We start from the raw sequence: 15,182 nt of genomic DNA, 5'->3' as shown, positions 1-15,182 counted from the left end.
GCTGACATTTGATTGTTTAACAGTCAAACAAGCCCAAACACTTGAACTCTTATTTTAATGTATCGTGAGTCTGATTTAGACTTCTGTCTGCCTATTGGTTGGAGTATGTGATGTCACTGGTCAAGGTTTCAAAGCAAAGGTTTACTGCAGTGTTTTAACAGGTGTTTATTCAAATAGCTCTAAAACAGTAAACATGTTTTTTATAGTGTATTTATTTAAACAGACACATAGTCGACATGATAAGTCATAAAACTGAACAGTTTGAGTGTTTTCATGCTAACGTTGCTATACATAGTGCAGCTGAGAGTAATATGATGTCATCAGTTTATCATGTTAGTCTTTTAAAAGCCTGCAATTACCTACATAACACATGCTAACGTTAGCTTACCAGTGCATTAAATAAAGTCCATAAAACACATGCTAATGTTAGCTAACTAGAGCATTTATGTTCCAAAAAAAATGCTAACATTAGCCAAGTAGAGCATTAATTTCCATGAAACACATGCTAACATTAGCTAACATGTCCAGAAGTTACATGATAACACTAAGTATCAGTTAATGTTTTTATAACACATTATAAGAAAAGTGTAAAGACCATATTCCTGTGGCGGCCATGTTTCCATGACGTCACAGTCGGGGCGTTAAGCTCAGGAGGTGTCATCATGTCGTTCTGTTATGTTCAAGGTTGTTAGTGATAAAAACGTCTAGAATCTGACACCTGTTTGCTAATGTTACCATGCTTTATTCTGGGAAGTGATAAAATGATTCTGACTAAAAACCTTGAACATAACAGAATGACATGATAACATTTGAGCTTCCCGCCCTAAGCGTATCGTCATGGTAACATCCCAGCAGCAGGAACATGGTTTATGACCAGTATACACAGAGGACAGCTGATGGTGCGTTCCATTTAATCTCGGAATTCTGTCTAGTACCTCATCAGTAACGCCCCCCTGAAGTTGGAAGTCGGACTTGGTAACTCTGAGAACTTTTAGTAGCCCGAGCTAAAATCCAACATGGCTGCTCCGTGCATCAACAGTAACGTTTAATCTGTAACTATTGTGGTTTGCAAACTATCACGTAGTGTGTTGTTATCTTCTGGTTTAAGCTAACAAAACAAAGGTACTCCATGTAGCTTGTTACCAACTCATAACTGGTAAGTGATCAACTCGGGTGTGATGTCAAATCCAGCTCCGACATCCAAGATTAATGGAACGCACCATGAGGCTGACGGGAATGTCTTCAGATCTACAGTTGTTTGGTCATCATGTTTTTTAACATGTTGACCAGCAGAGGGCGCTGGATTAAAGATTATCGTCAGGGAACCGACAGATCAACATGAAGGTCTGAAAACAACCTTTACAACCTCAAGGTTTATTTTCTTGCTTACATTTTCTCAGGAAAACGGGTGAACATGGTTTACCTGCTAGGGCTTTATGTAAACTGACAGGAAGTACAGACTAACATGTGTAGACTCAGGTGGGCGGGGCTAAGCATCCTGTCAGGTAAATATTTTATTTCTTGGAGGGATCGACGACTCGGCCCATGAAGAGCACGCTGTCGCTCGTCTGCTGGTAGATGACGAACATGAAGGGTCTGTTTATGGTCAGTCGAGGAGGAAGAGTGGAGAACGCATTGACTCCGCCTCCTGTGGTGATGTCATCCGCGCTCTCATCGACGGCCATGACAGATTTTTGATAAACCTGAAGACAGGCCACAGGTAGGAAATGTAATGTCAGAATGACAGAAAAGACAAAAGTGAGAGACGATAATCAGGAAAAGTAGAAATAACACACACACAGGTGAATAAGTGAACAGGTGAACAAGGGGACAGGTAAATAAGGGGACAGGTGAACAAGGGGACAGGTAAATAAGTGAACAGGTGAACAAGGGGACAGGTAAATAAGGGGACAGGTGAACAAGGGGACAGGTAAATAAGTGAACAGGTGAACAAGGGGACAGGTAAATAAGTGAACAGGTGAACAAGGGGACAGGTGAACAAGGGGACAGGTAAATAAGGGGACAGGTGAACAAGGGGACAGGTGAACAAGGGGACAGGTAAATAAGGGGACAGGTGAACAAGGGGACAGGTGAACAAGGGGACAGGTAAATAAGTGAACAGGTGAACAAGGGGACAGGTAAATAAGGGGACAGGTGAACAAGGGGACAGGTAAATAAGGGGACAGGTGAACAAGGGGACAGGTGTTTTTTCACATTGTAAGAACATCGTTAGTGTATTAACGAGGTCCAACAGGGTTCTGTTTTTTATTTAACTGAGCGACTGTTTCAAAATCTCTTTTTTTTTTTAAATACCTGAACCAACAGTCTTTTTCTAAACTGGACCAGGTGTGTTTACCTGGTTGTGTTGATTGTGTAACTTGATTTTAAATCATGTTACATTAGTTTAAATTCTTTCACCTGAGTTTCATTTCTCACCTGTGTGAGTTTGAGCCCTTCAGCTCCGCCCATGTTGATGATGTCAGCATCGTCCTGAAACACCTTTGTGATGCTGAGAGTCTCCAGGACGTCACGCAGAGAGTACGAACGCTCCAACAGGAAGCGAGGCAGCTGCACCTCCAACTTCCTGTTCAAAAAAACACAAAGAAAAAAACCTTAACAGCCTGAAATGTAAATAAAGTACAACATACCTTTAATCCCTGAATATATCTCCGGCCCCCCAGGTAATCTGAATGTTCATGTTTATCAGTTTTAGATATTTTATCTCTGAACTCAGCCTCGTCTCTGCAGTAAAGCTTTTAATGCTGCTGTTGCCTAGCGACAAGACGTCATGACATAACCATCTGAACACAAAGTGTGTATCACATGAAGAACTCTGATCCAAACAACATGTCAACACAGCTGTTCTAAGGCAGCCAAAGACCGGGGAGGGATGAAGGAAAGGACACAAGGAAAGGGAAGATGGAAAGGATGGATGGAGAAAGAAGAGTTGAGATAAAAAGTAAGAAGGATTTTTAGAAACTAAGGAAAAAGGAAGGAGAGGAAAGAAGTGAAGGAAAGATGAAAGGGAGACAGGAAAGGAAACAAGGTGTCTCACGTCTTCTTCAGCTGTCTGATCCATGCCCGGATCTTCTCGCCGGTCACTTCCTCCTCCACGGCGGTGATGTCCACATCTTCGTCAGGCAGCACAACCAACATGGCCGCCCCGTCCGCCATCGACAGCCTCAGCACGCCGACCTTCAGAGAGCGGTCGTACGCCAGGAAGTACTTATCCGCCCGGAACATCATGGGAACCATGACGACGTGATACTTGTCCACGAAGAAACGCTCGTCCTGAGTGACGGAGGCGTTAAAGGATGGACTGAAGCGGACTGAGACGGAGAGAAAAAACTTTATTGACAAACAGCAGGGCGGGCGACAGCTCATCTGAACACATTCACATAACAATATTCAACTTCAACCATAGCGCCCCCTACTGCAAAGAGTAAGTACTACATCCTATATACAATGATCAATTTCCTCCAAATATTACAGCCAGCCTGAACTGCTCTACATGAACATGTGATCTTCATTACGTTACCTATTTCAACATGTCAGTACTACGACTACACAAATCAAACTGCACGGCTCCACTGCTGCTGCACTCCTGCGGTCACGACACACCCCGACATGCACCGGGGTGCGAGGGCCCTTCATCACCACTTGTGGTTTTAATTTTTGCTTTATTTCCCTTTTTAACTGTTTTTGCACCAAAACACCAAAACATGTGTAAATGTGAGCTATAAAACCTGATCCTGAGCCTGATCCTGATCCTGAGCCTGATCCTGATCCTGAGCCTGAGCCTGATCCTGAGCCTGATCCTGAGTCTGATCCTGAGCCTGATCCTGATCCTGAGCCTGATCCTGAGCCTGATCCTGATCCTGATCCTGAGCCTGATTCTGATCCTGATCCTGATCCTGAGCCTGAGCCTGATCCTGATCCTGATCCTGAGCCTGATCCTGATCCTGATCCTGATCCTGAGCCTGATCCTGAGCCTGATCCTGAGCCTGATCCTGAGCCTGAGCCTGATCCTGAGCCTGATCCTGAGCCTGAGCCTGAGCCTGATCCTGAGCCTGAGCCTGAGCCTGAGCCTGAGCCTGAGCCTGATCCTGAGCCTGAGCCTGAGCCTGAGCCTGAGCCTGATCCTGAGCCTGAGCCTGAGCCTGAGCCTGATCCTGATCCTGAGCCTGAGCCTGATCCTGAGCCTGAGCCTGAGCCTGATTCTGAGCCTGATTCTGGCAAAAAAATATTTTATATGTGCTCTTGTGCAACGGGGGAATGAAGCACTGAAACCGTTTTGACGGCCCTAACACACTCAACAGGTGATACGCACTCTGGTAGGTTGCTGCGGTGGTGAGCAGCAGCTTGGTCTGGGGGTCCACGGTGGTCACCAGCTCCAGGACCTGGTCTCCGGTGTTCCCCTGGATCCAGCTGTTGATGGCGTCGGAGGCATCCAGCGGCGTCATGTAGTCCAAAGTCTGAATATTTCCCCCGAATTGAGTCTTCACCTGGTCCAGGTAAGAAGGCGCCACCTCGGCGCCCTTAGAAGGGAAGATGGCCACGCCCTGTCTGAGGTTGGTGGCCACGCCGCCCTGTAGGACGGTGGTCCTCAGGCTCTGAAACAAATCTGAGAAGACGTAATGTAAGCTAACCGTTTAAACCCAACCCATCAACCACATGACCTCTGACCTACCAGGGACGCTCTGAGGCTCCAGGCCGCTCAGGCTGAGACCCTGAAGCAGCTGATCCTGACTCTGCCCGCCGGTGGCGCCGAGCAGCGCCGACAGCCCGTTGGACAGCGTGAACGTGGAGAGGAAGACGTTGTCATCAGTGGTGCCGGAGACGGCTCGGTACAACCGTGCTGCGAAGTCTGCGTTCCTATTGGTCAGATCCTGCAGGGAGGGGTCAAGGGTCTGAGAGGACGCCAGAGTTAGGAGCACGAGGCCGACCAATGAGAGAAGAGTAGACGAAGCCATGATGACAGTGCCCCCTGCTGGAAGAAAAAGTCAAGTTTACAGAGTGTTGGTTCAGTTTAATAAAAATATAAAGAATTGAACTATTTAAAGTGTAAACAAATAAAAGAGGTCATCCAGCCTGTAAAAGTCAAAAGCTCGGTCCGTTATTTTAACTTCACAAACAGGCTGTTAACTTTTAATTTAGCCTTCTCTAGCCCCTCCTCCTAGCTAGCCCCGCCCACAACTCCAAATATGGTCACTTCCTGTTAGATCAGTTTGCAGGACGTTGAAACGGATCGATAACAGAACTGATCACTTAGTGTTGGCAGGGCGTTGACCTGATATCTGATGACATCATTAATCAGGCTTAAACAGTGACGTCATTAAGTGTAACATTATTATTATTCTGTAAATAAAAGATGTTTTTGTTCCTCTCTGTCTGGCTCCGTTATTCTGGATCGATTAAGTCTCCTGAAGATGAAACAGCGAGGACTGACTGATGATGACGATCAGCTGCTGTCAACAACAACAACCACCGGAAACAAACAACAACACAAACACACTGACCTCGCGTCGATCGTAGATCAGCTGTTGTTCTGCTCTCGAGCTTCAATAGCTGCGTATCACCATCGAGCTCGCGCCCCGACAAGACAACAGCATCCTTAGTTTCCGGTCGCGTTTTTTCAGAATAAAAGCGGCGTCCTCACGCAGCCACGGCGTGTCAAAAAAAGAAGCCCAGAAGTACTGACGTTGGTTTATTAATCTAATAAATATTATCTGATAAAGATAATAATCCGTCAGTTTTATAAAACAGAGAGTCACTCCTCATCATCGTCCTCAACTGATCAGTTTGTCTTTAATCTCCTTTAATTTAAACTTCATTTGATTAAAAATATAAAAACTGACAGATTTAAAAGTTATTAAATTAATGTTAAGCACATTTATAACTGACATTATGCTTTTATTTTGAAAGCGGCTCCTCGACACTTCTCCTTGCCTTCACTGAGGGTAAAACGCGCAGGCGCATTAAGAGGAGTCTGACGTCATGCAGGTGGTATGTACAAAGACCAGCAGGGGGCGCTGCAGCAGAGGGGACAAACTGTACTCATGATACAAAGTAAATAAAACAGATTTAAAACATAATTCAACGATTCAAAATGAATTAAATGATTCATTAATTCCTGATGAAGTCAGAAAACATCAAAGAATAGTAAATAGTGCAGAGTATAATTACTCAGATATATAAACACATTAAACCTTTGATCAGTTTTTACTCTTTAATAAAGAATCTTTCAGCTCAGTGTCGTGTTCAGAGACATTTTTTATTTAAAGTCAAACTTTAATATCGTTTCTTTATTATGTACAAGTTAAAAAAAATATAGACACAGGCGTCATCTGGAGAGACTTAAGTCTGGACCCCTCGGACCCCCTCTCTCCAGACCGCTGCGTCTCGTCCGTCTCGGGCCAGGTGAGGAGCAAACACCACCTCCAGCCTGCGGAGGGCGCTGTGCTGATCGCCCTGAGAAACGCTCCCCTGGAGACGCCGCAGCATCAGTCGAACCATCACCTGATTGGCCCAGGCCAGACCGAGAGCTGGAGACACGCTGGAGGACAGAGCTGGAGACACGCTGGAGGACAGAGCTGGAGACACGCTGGAGGACAGAGCTGGAGACACGCTGGAGGACAGAGCTGGAGACACGCTGGAGGACAGAGGGCTGAAGGGAAAGGGTTAAGTGTCACATGACCTGAAGAGACCGCCGCCATGACACTCAACGAGAAACATAACGTCAGACTGAGAGCAAAAAACTCATGTTACCCCAAAGTGTCGTCTGAGCCGCTGAACACATCCGTCACCTGAAACACACACGAGTCACACGAGTCACTGACACCAGTCACACGAGTCACACGAGTCACTGACACCAGTCAAATGAGTCACTGACACCAGTCAAATGAGTCACTGACACCAGTCACACGAGTCACACGAGTCACTGACACCAGTCAAATGAGTCACTGACACCAGTCAAATGAGTCACTGACACCAGTCACACGAGTCACTGACACCAGTCACACGAGTCACTGACACCAGTCACACGAGTCACTGACACCAGTCAAATGAGTCACTGACACCAGTCAAATGAGTCACTGACACCAGTCAAATGAGTCACTGACACCAGTCACACGAGTCACACGAGTCACTGACACCAGTCACACGAGTCACTGACACCAGTCACACGAGTCACTGACACCAGTCAAATGAGTCACTGACACCAGTCACACGAGTCACTGACACCAGTCAAATGAGTCACTGACACCAGTCAAACGAGTCACTGACACCAGTCACACGAGTCACACGAGTCACTGACACCAGTCAAATGAGTCACTGACACCAGTCAAATGAGTCACTGACACCAGTCACACGAGTCACTGACACCAGTCACACGAGTCACTGACACCAGTCAAATGAGTCACTGACACCAGTCAAATGAGTCACTGACACCAGTCACACGAGTCACACGAGTCACTGACACCAGTCACACGAGTCAAACGAGTCACTGACACCAGTCACACGAGTCACTGACACCAGTCAAATGAGTCACTGACACCAGTCAAACGAGTCACTGACACCAGTCAAACGAGTCACTGACACCAGTCACACGAGTCACTGACACCAGTCAAATGAGTCACTGACACCAGTCACACGAGTCACTGACACCAGTCACACGAGTCACTGACACCAGTCACACGAGTCACTGACACCAGTCAAATGAGTCACTGACACCAGTCACACGAGTCACTGACACCAGTCACACGAGTCACACGAGTCACTGACACCAGTCAAACGAGTCACTGACACCAGTCAAATGAGTCACTGACACCAGTCAAACGAGTCACTGACACCAGTCACACGAGTCACTGACACCAGTCAAATGAGTCACTGACACCAGTCAAATGAGTCACTGACACCAGTCAAACGAGTCACTGACACCAGTCACACGAGTCACTGACACCAGTCAAATGAGTCACTGACACCAGTCAAACGAGTCACTGACACCAGTCACACAAGTCACTGACACGAGTCAAACGAGTCACTGACACCAGTCAAACGAGTCACTGACACCAGTCACACGAGTCACTGACACCAGTCAAACGAGTCACTGACACCAGTCAAACGAGTCACTGACACCAGTCAAACGAGTCACTGACACCAGTCACACGAGTCACTGACACCAGTCACACAAGTCACTGACACCAGTCAAACGAGTCACTGACACCAGTCAAACGAGTCACTGACACCAGTCACACGAGTCACTGACACCAGTCACACGAGTCACTGACACCAGTCAAACGAGTCACTGACACCAGTCAAACGAGTCACTGACACCAGTCACACGAGTCACTGACACCAGTCAAATGAGTCACTGACACGAGTCACACGAGTCACTGACACCAGTCACACGAGTCACTGACACCAGTCAAACGAGTCACTGACACCAGTCACACGAGTCACTGACACCAGTCAAACGAGTCACTGACACCAGTCAAACGAGTCGGGGCTGACGTGTGTGTGTGTGTGTGTTACCTGGTTGACACACAGCACAGGTGTGTTGTACTCCTGGCTCAGCTGATGAAGTTTGGAGGAGAAGCTGATCAGCTGTTTGTTCCTCTCCAGCCAATCAGACGGCTGGAACTCACACCTGAACAGAGCCGCCACAGAGTCTACGATCACGAGGCGGACCAGACCCCGAGTCAGCAGGAGGGGCACCCGGCGAGTCACACACTCCTGGAGAGAGTCCTGCGGGTACAAAGGGGTCAAAGGTCACGTGGTTATCGACCAATAAGTCAGACCAGGCGGTGGATCAGACTCACCAGGTCAGCGGCGTGCTCGATGTACACGTTGTTGCTGAACTCGATGGAGTTGATCAGAGACTCGGGGACGTCTGAGCGCAGACTCGACTGCTCTCTGATCAGCTGCTGCAGGCGACGACTTGGAAACGAGTCCTCGGTGCAGATAAACACGGCTCCTACAGATTTATATATTATATTATATTATTGATCCCTGACTCTGAAACCTGGTTGGTGTTGCGTTCACTGACCTGAGTCCAGCCCCCCCTGCTGGACGGGGTACTGTACTGACAGGCAGAGCTGCAGAGCCAGCTGAGTCTTCCCCGCTCCGCTCTCTCCTGACAGCTCAGTGACGCCCCCCACAGGAAGACCGCCCCTCAACAGCTCATCGAGGACCGCACACCCCACACTGAGTCTGAGAGAGGAGGGGTCATCACGGAGCAGGAGGGCTACACACACACACACACACACACACACACACACACACACACACACACACACACACACACACACACACACACACACACACACACACACACACACACTTTGTTAATTCACGCTGTGACATCACTCTGAGTGGTCCAATAACTCAGCATCCTGCCCTGACCTGACCTGTGATTGGACAATGTCGTCTGTAGGCGTGGGCGGCGGCTCTGAGCAGCTGCTGAACATCAGAGTGAGACAAACCGAGCGTGTGCAGGTCCTGACTGCAACACAACACATCCCTGACGGACCGCAACTTAGCTGTACAATAACAACAACAACTACAGGTTACTATGGCAACAAGAGAAAGAACAACATGTGGAACAACAAACAGCTGAGAGCTGTGAGACAGGTAGGTGAGGTGTGAGACAGGTAGGTGAGGTGACAGACAGGAAGGTGTGTGTGAGACAGGTAGGTGAGGTGAGAGACAGGAAGGTGAGAGAGACAGGTAGGTGAGGAGAGAGAGAGACGGGTAGGTGAGGAGAGAGACAGGTAGGTGAGGAGAGAGAGAGACGGGTAGGTGAGGAGAGAGACAGGTAGGTGAGATATGAGACAGGTAGGTGAGGTGTGAGACAGGTAGGTGAGATGTGAGACAGGTAGGTGAGGAGAGAGAGACAGGTAGGTGAGGTGTGAGACAGGTAGGTGAGGAGAGAGAGACAGGTAGGTGAGATGTGAGACAGGTAGGTGAGGTGTGAGACAGGTAGGTGAGGTGAGAGAGACAGGTAGGTGAGGAGAGAGAGACAGGTAGGTGAGGTGTGAGACAGGTAGGTGAGGTGTGAGAGATAGGTAGGTGAGGTGTGAGACAGGTAGGTGAGGTGAGAGAGACAGGTAGGTGAGGAGAGAGAGACAGGTAGGTGAGGTGTGAGACAGGTAGGTGAGGTGTGAGACAGGTAGGTGAGGAGAGAGAGACAGGTAGGTGAGGAGAGAGAGACAGGTAGGTGAGGTGTGAGACAGGTAGGTGAGGAGAGAGAGAGACAGGTAGGTGAGGTGTGAGACAGGTAGGTGAGGTGTGAGACAGGTAGGTGAAAAGAGAGAGACAGGTAGGTGAGGAGAGAGAGACAGGTAGGTGAGGAGAGAGAAACAGGTAGGTGAGGAGAGAGACAGGTAGGTGAGGAGAGAGACAGGTAGGTGAGGTGTGAGACAGGTAGGTGAGGAGAGAGAGAGACAGGTAGGTGAGGTGTGAGACAGGTAGGTGAGGTGAGAGAGACAGGTAGGTGAGAAGAGAGAGACAGGTAGGTGAGGTGTGAGACAGGTAGGTGAGGTGAGAGATAGGTAGGTGAGGTGTGAGAGACAGGTAGGTGAAAAGAGAGACAGGTAGGTGAGGAGAGAGAGACAGGTAGGTGAGGTGTGAGACAGGTAGGTGAGGTGAGAGAGACAGGTAGGTGAGGTGTGAGACAGGTAGGTGAGGTGAGAGATAGGTAGGTGAGGTGTGAGAGACAGGTAGGTGAAAAGAGAGAGACAGGTAGGTGAGGAGAGAGAGACAGGTAGGTGAGGTGTGAGACAGGTACCTCTCCTCACGGCTGCTCTGATTCTCGGGTTCAGCTCCAGCTGCTCCATGTCCATCTCCCCGCTGAGGACATGCTGAGTCAGCCGAGTCCCACCGAGCCACACCGAGAGTTATCCAAGTCCCACCGAGTTATCCGAGTCCCACCGAGTTATCCGAGTCCCACCGAGCCACTCCGAGAGTTATCCGAGTCCCACCGAGTTATCCGAGTCCCACCGAGCCACTCCGAGAGTTATCCGAGTCCCACCGAGCCCCACCGAGAGTTATCCGAGTCCCACCGAGAGTTATCCGAGTCCCACCGAGCCACACCGAGAGTTATCCGAGTCCCACCGAGAGTTATCCGAGTCCCACCGAGCCACACCGAGAGTTATCCGAGTCCTACCGAGAGTTATCCGAGTCCCACCGAGTCACAGCGAGAGTTATCCGAGTCCCACCGAGTCACAGCGAGAGTTATCCGAGTCTAAAAAAAGAAGACAGAGAGTCTTGTTGTTGTTTAGAGTCTTATGGCGGTCTGTCTCTGTAGAAACTTGAGGAACAGAAAGTCTCAGAGGATCACAGGAAGTCCAACTTCATCCCAACTGTTTCACTGCATCGAATACCCGCGCAACATTAAACGTCATCACGAGGCGCCCGGTGAGACCATTATCCGGGTATGTTGGGGTTTAACGGTTAACGGTTTTATTGTTAAACGAGGTCTCTATTTTCTTATTTTTAAGTTACAGCTTAACAATTATTAATACTTTTTATATCTTTGACTGAATAAAAGGTTGGTTATGAATTATATCTGCATTTATATTAAATTATCTTCGGTCCAACCAACCCGGTAAACGCCAAAGCGAGTGACGTCACTACCATGCGCCGCAGGAAAACAACAACCCCCTTCCAAAACAGTGATCAGAATCTATTCTCTAATCGATATCTAGTCTCTAAACGATTGAACATGATTTAAAATATTAGTTTTAGTTAAATATAAGGGGAAAATATAGATCCGAAACAGGAGAATAAATGAAGAGTCAAACAGCGCGTCTCTAAACTGGACTTCATTGTTTTTCTCCTGAGATCTACTGACGGTGAGTTAATCTAACGACTAGTTACTGACAGAGATCCACTAGTTACTGACAGAGATCAACTAGTTACTGACAGAGATACACTAGTTACTGACAGATCAACTAGTTACTGACAGATCAACTAGTTACTGACAGATCCACTAGTTACTGACAGAGATCAACTAGTTACTGACAGATCAACTAGTTACTGACAGAGATCAACTAGTTACTGACAGAGATCAACTAGTTACTGACAGATCAACTAGTTACTGACAGATCAACTAGTTACTGACAGAGATCAACTAGTTACTGACAGATCAACTAGTTACTGACAGAGATCAACTAGTTACTGACAGAGATCAACTAGTTACTGACAGATCAACTAGTTACTGACAGATCAACTAGTTACTGACAGAGATCAACTAGTTACTGACAGATCAACTAGTTACTGACAGAGATCAACTAGTTACTGACAGATCAACTAGTTACTGACAGATCAACTAGTTACTGACAGAGATACACTAGTTACTGACAGATCAACTAGTTACTGACAGATCAACTAGTTACTGACAGATCAACTAGTTAGTGACAGAGATAAACTAGTTACTGACAGAGATCAACTAGTTACTGACAGATCAACTAGTTACTGACAGAGATACACTAGTTACTGACAGAGATCAACTAGTTACTGACAGAGATCAACCAGTTACTGACAGATCAACTAGTTACTGACAGAGATCAACTAGTTACTGACAGATCAACTAGTTACTGACAGAGATCAACTAGTTACTGACAGATAAACTAGTTACTGACAGATCAACTAGTTACTGACAGATCAACTAGTTACTGACAGAGATAAACTAGTTACTGACAGAGATCAACTAGTTACTGACAGATCAACTAGTTACTGACAGATCAACTAGTTACTGACAGATCAACTAGTTACTGACAGATAAACTAGTTACTGACAGAGATCAACTAGTTACTGACAGAGATCAACTAGTTACTGACAGATAAACTAGTTACTGACAGAGATCAACTAGTTACTGACAGAGATACACTAGTTACTGACAGATATAAACTAGTTACTGACAGAGATACACTAGTTACTGACAGAGATCAACTAGTTAGTGACAGAGATACACTAGTTACTGACAGATAAACTAGTTACTGACAGAGATCAACTAGTTACTGACAGAGATACACTAGTTACTGACAGATAAACTAGTTACTGACAGAGATAAACTAGTTACTGACAGAGATACACTAGTTACTGACAGATAAACTAGTTACTGACAGAGATACACTAGTTACTGACGGAGATAAACTAGTTACTGACAGAGATACACTAGTTACTGACAGAGATCAACTAGTTACTGACAGAGATAAACTAGTTAGTGACAGATAAACTAGTTACTGACAGAGATAAACTAGTTAGTGACAGAGATAAACTAGTTACTGACAGAGATAAACTAGTTAGTGACAGAGATAAACTAGTTAGTGACAGAGATAAACTGGTTACTGACAGATACACTAGTTACTGACAGATAAACTAGTTAGTGACAGAGATCAACTAGTTACTGACAGATAAACTAGTTACTGACAGAGATCAACTAGTTAGTGACAGATAAACTAGTTACTGAGAGAGATAAACTAGTTACTGACAGATAAACTAGTTACTGACAGAGATCAACTAGTTAGTGACAGATCAACTAGTTAGTGACAGATCAACTAGTTACTGACAGAGATCAACTAGTTACTGACAGAGATCAACTAGTTAGTGACAGATAAACTAGTTACTGAGAGAGATAAACTAGTTACTGACAGATAAACTAGTTACTGACAGAGATCAACTAGTAAGTGACAGATCAACTAGTTAGTGACAGATCAACTAGTTACTGACAGATCAACTAGTTACTGACAGAGATCAACTAGTTACTGACAGAGATCAACTAGTTACTGACAGATCAACTAGTTACTGACACAGATCAACTATAAACTGTTACAGCAGACAGCTTGTTACCTTTTCATAAACTACATCTGGTCTTTATATAAATGGTTACAGCAGCAGGCTGATGATTTCCTGTCTTCACGTTTTGTTCTCAACGCAGATAATGAGATTATGATCTGAGTTAATACTCTGCTGTGATTGGCTGCTGGGTATCCATTATTTCAAACCTTCTAACTGTAACTCTACTTACTGTTCCTCAGATAAAACTGGTCATTGTGCTTATTTGAAGCGACAATATGTGACATTATTTTATAAAAATAAGGAGGTATTTTATTAAAGGAGCAGTATGTAACTCTGACTCCTAGTGTTTAAAATGGGTACTGCAGTCTAAATTCTAAACATCATAGAGAGCTGTCTCCCCCCCCTCCTCTCTAGAGTCCATGCTCACTCAGGTCACCATGTGGTGGACTCTGAAGCTTCAGTGTTTATCCAGCTCTGCATGGGTCTGTAAACCTTTCTGTGTTCTAACCTCTCTCCATTTTTCAAAAGCATCTCCAATATTGATCCTAGTTTGAGCACGTTTCTGCTCGTGGAGCTTATTAGAAACATGAATACAGATTACTAATCAGTCTTTTGGTTAATTTACCAGCTGTTGTGATCTATGATCTCCTCTAACCCACAGGCTGTGGTGACCTCTGACCTCCACCATGAGCTCCAGGTGTGGTACCTGCGGGGGGTCGGAGATCGATGTGGATCAGGCCCGGGGCAGCGCTGTGTGCACCAGCTGCGGCTCGGTCCTGGAGGACAACATCATCGTCTCTGAGGTCCAGTTTGTGGAGGGGACGGGAGGAGTGTCGTCGGCTGTGGGACAGTTCGTCTCTGCTGACGGTGAGAGAGAGACGTCCGGTTCTTCAATAGCATTAATCATAAGCCGTTCTTTAAGACATGTGAATTATGTTCTTCTCAGAATTACTGAGCTGCCTTCTTTCTGAATGGAGTCTGGTTCAGTGCACTCTGTAACAGTAGTTTAAAGCAGTCGTTCTTAACTGGTGTGTAGGGGACCAAAAGTGGGTCGTGGAGCGGTTTTCAGTCTCATGCTTTTAGAATCAGTTTTTGTTCCATCACATTTTCTTCCTTCTGAGGTCCAAACGGCTCTATTCGTCACTGACTGAATCTGAGTGGTTGAATAATTTGGGTCACGATTTCTGTTGGCTGTGGTGGTGGGTCCTCCTCAGACTGGACCAGTTAACCTCTGGGTACCATGTTCGGTCGTTGGGTGTTCTGCAGGGACAGTTTATCTTTAACCAAACCTCATACAGAATGTCTCAATGATACTCTGATCATGTTCTGACTGAACTTCAGGCTCCCATGATGTGAACTCTGTATTTAAAGTACCCAAAGGT

The 15,182-nt window shown here is 46.3% G+C and overlaps 3 protein-coding genes across 5 annotated transcripts in view; 1 reads left to right on the top strand and 2 right to left on the bottom strand.

Moving 5' to 3' along the window:
- Positions 1 to 194: 194 nt before the first annotated feature.
- On the bottom strand, positions 195 to 5,674 carry serpina10a (serpin peptidase inhibitor, clade A (alpha-1 antiproteinase, antitrypsin), member 10a). 2 transcript variants are annotated; one of them, XM_061052850.1, is made up of 6 exons: positions 5,520 to 5,674; positions 4,691 to 4,990; positions 4,331 to 4,624; positions 3,056 to 3,329; positions 2,437 to 2,584; positions 195 to 1,703 (listed from the first exon to the last, which is right to left on the bottom strand). In XM_061052850.1, the coding sequence occupies exons 2-6, from the start codon at positions 4,971 to 4,973 to the stop codon at positions 1,515 to 1,517; spliced, it is 1,188 nt and encodes a 395-aa protein (XP_060908833.1). In that variant the 5' UTR covers positions 4,974 to 4,990; positions 5,520 to 5,674; the 3' UTR covers positions 195 to 1,514. The 2 variants fall into 2 exon arrangements, with proteins under 2 accessions (XP_060908833.1, XP_060908834.1); XM_061052851.1 differs by having other exon boundaries at positions 4,691 to 4,987; positions 5,520 to 5,637.
- A 581-nt stretch (positions 5,675 to 6,255) lies between these two features.
- Positions 6,256 to 10,940, bottom strand: xrcc3 (X-ray repair complementing defective repair in Chinese hamster cells 3). Of its 2 annotated transcripts, XM_061052867.1 has the most exons (7): positions 10,787 to 10,940; positions 9,408 to 9,539; positions 9,047 to 9,244; positions 8,820 to 8,974; positions 8,533 to 8,745; positions 6,769 to 6,806; positions 6,256 to 6,667 (listed from the first exon to the last, which is right to left on the bottom strand). In XM_061052867.1, the coding sequence occupies exons 1-7, from the start codon at positions 10,839 to 10,841 to the stop codon at positions 6,358 to 6,360; spliced, it is 1,101 nt and encodes a 366-aa protein (XP_060908850.1). In that variant the 5' UTR covers positions 10,842 to 10,940; the 3' UTR covers positions 6,256 to 6,357. The 2 variants fall into 2 exon arrangements, with proteins under 2 accessions (XP_060908850.1, XP_060908851.1); XM_061052868.1 differs by lacking the exon at positions 10,787 to 10,940 and having other exon boundaries at positions 9,297 to 9,538.
- Positions 10,941 to 11,623: 683 nt separating this feature from the next.
- brf1b (BRF1 RNA polymerase III transcription initiation factor subunit b) overlaps positions 11,624 to 15,182 on the top strand; it is a 26,789-nt gene continuing 23,230 nt past the window's right edge. Inside the window, exons 1-2 of the mRNA XM_061052798.1 lie at positions 11,624 to 11,852; positions 14,462 to 14,667. Coding sequence (XP_060908781.1) covers positions 14,487 to 14,667 — 181 coding nt within the window. The 5' untranslated portion in view covers positions 11,624 to 11,852; positions 14,462 to 14,486. The remainder of the gene's footprint in view (positions 11,853 to 14,461; positions 14,668 to 15,182) is intronic.

Source organism: Labrus mixtus, chromosome 12, assembly GCF_963584025.1.
Source record: "Labrus mixtus chromosome 12, fLabMix1.1, whole genome shotgun sequence".
In the NCBI taxonomy this organism is placed as follows: domain Eukaryota; kingdom Metazoa; phylum Chordata; class Actinopteri; order Labriformes; family Labridae; genus Labrus; species Labrus mixtus.
Note: the sequence above shows the minus strand (reverse complement) of the source record. Positions and strands in the feature narration are given on the sequence as shown.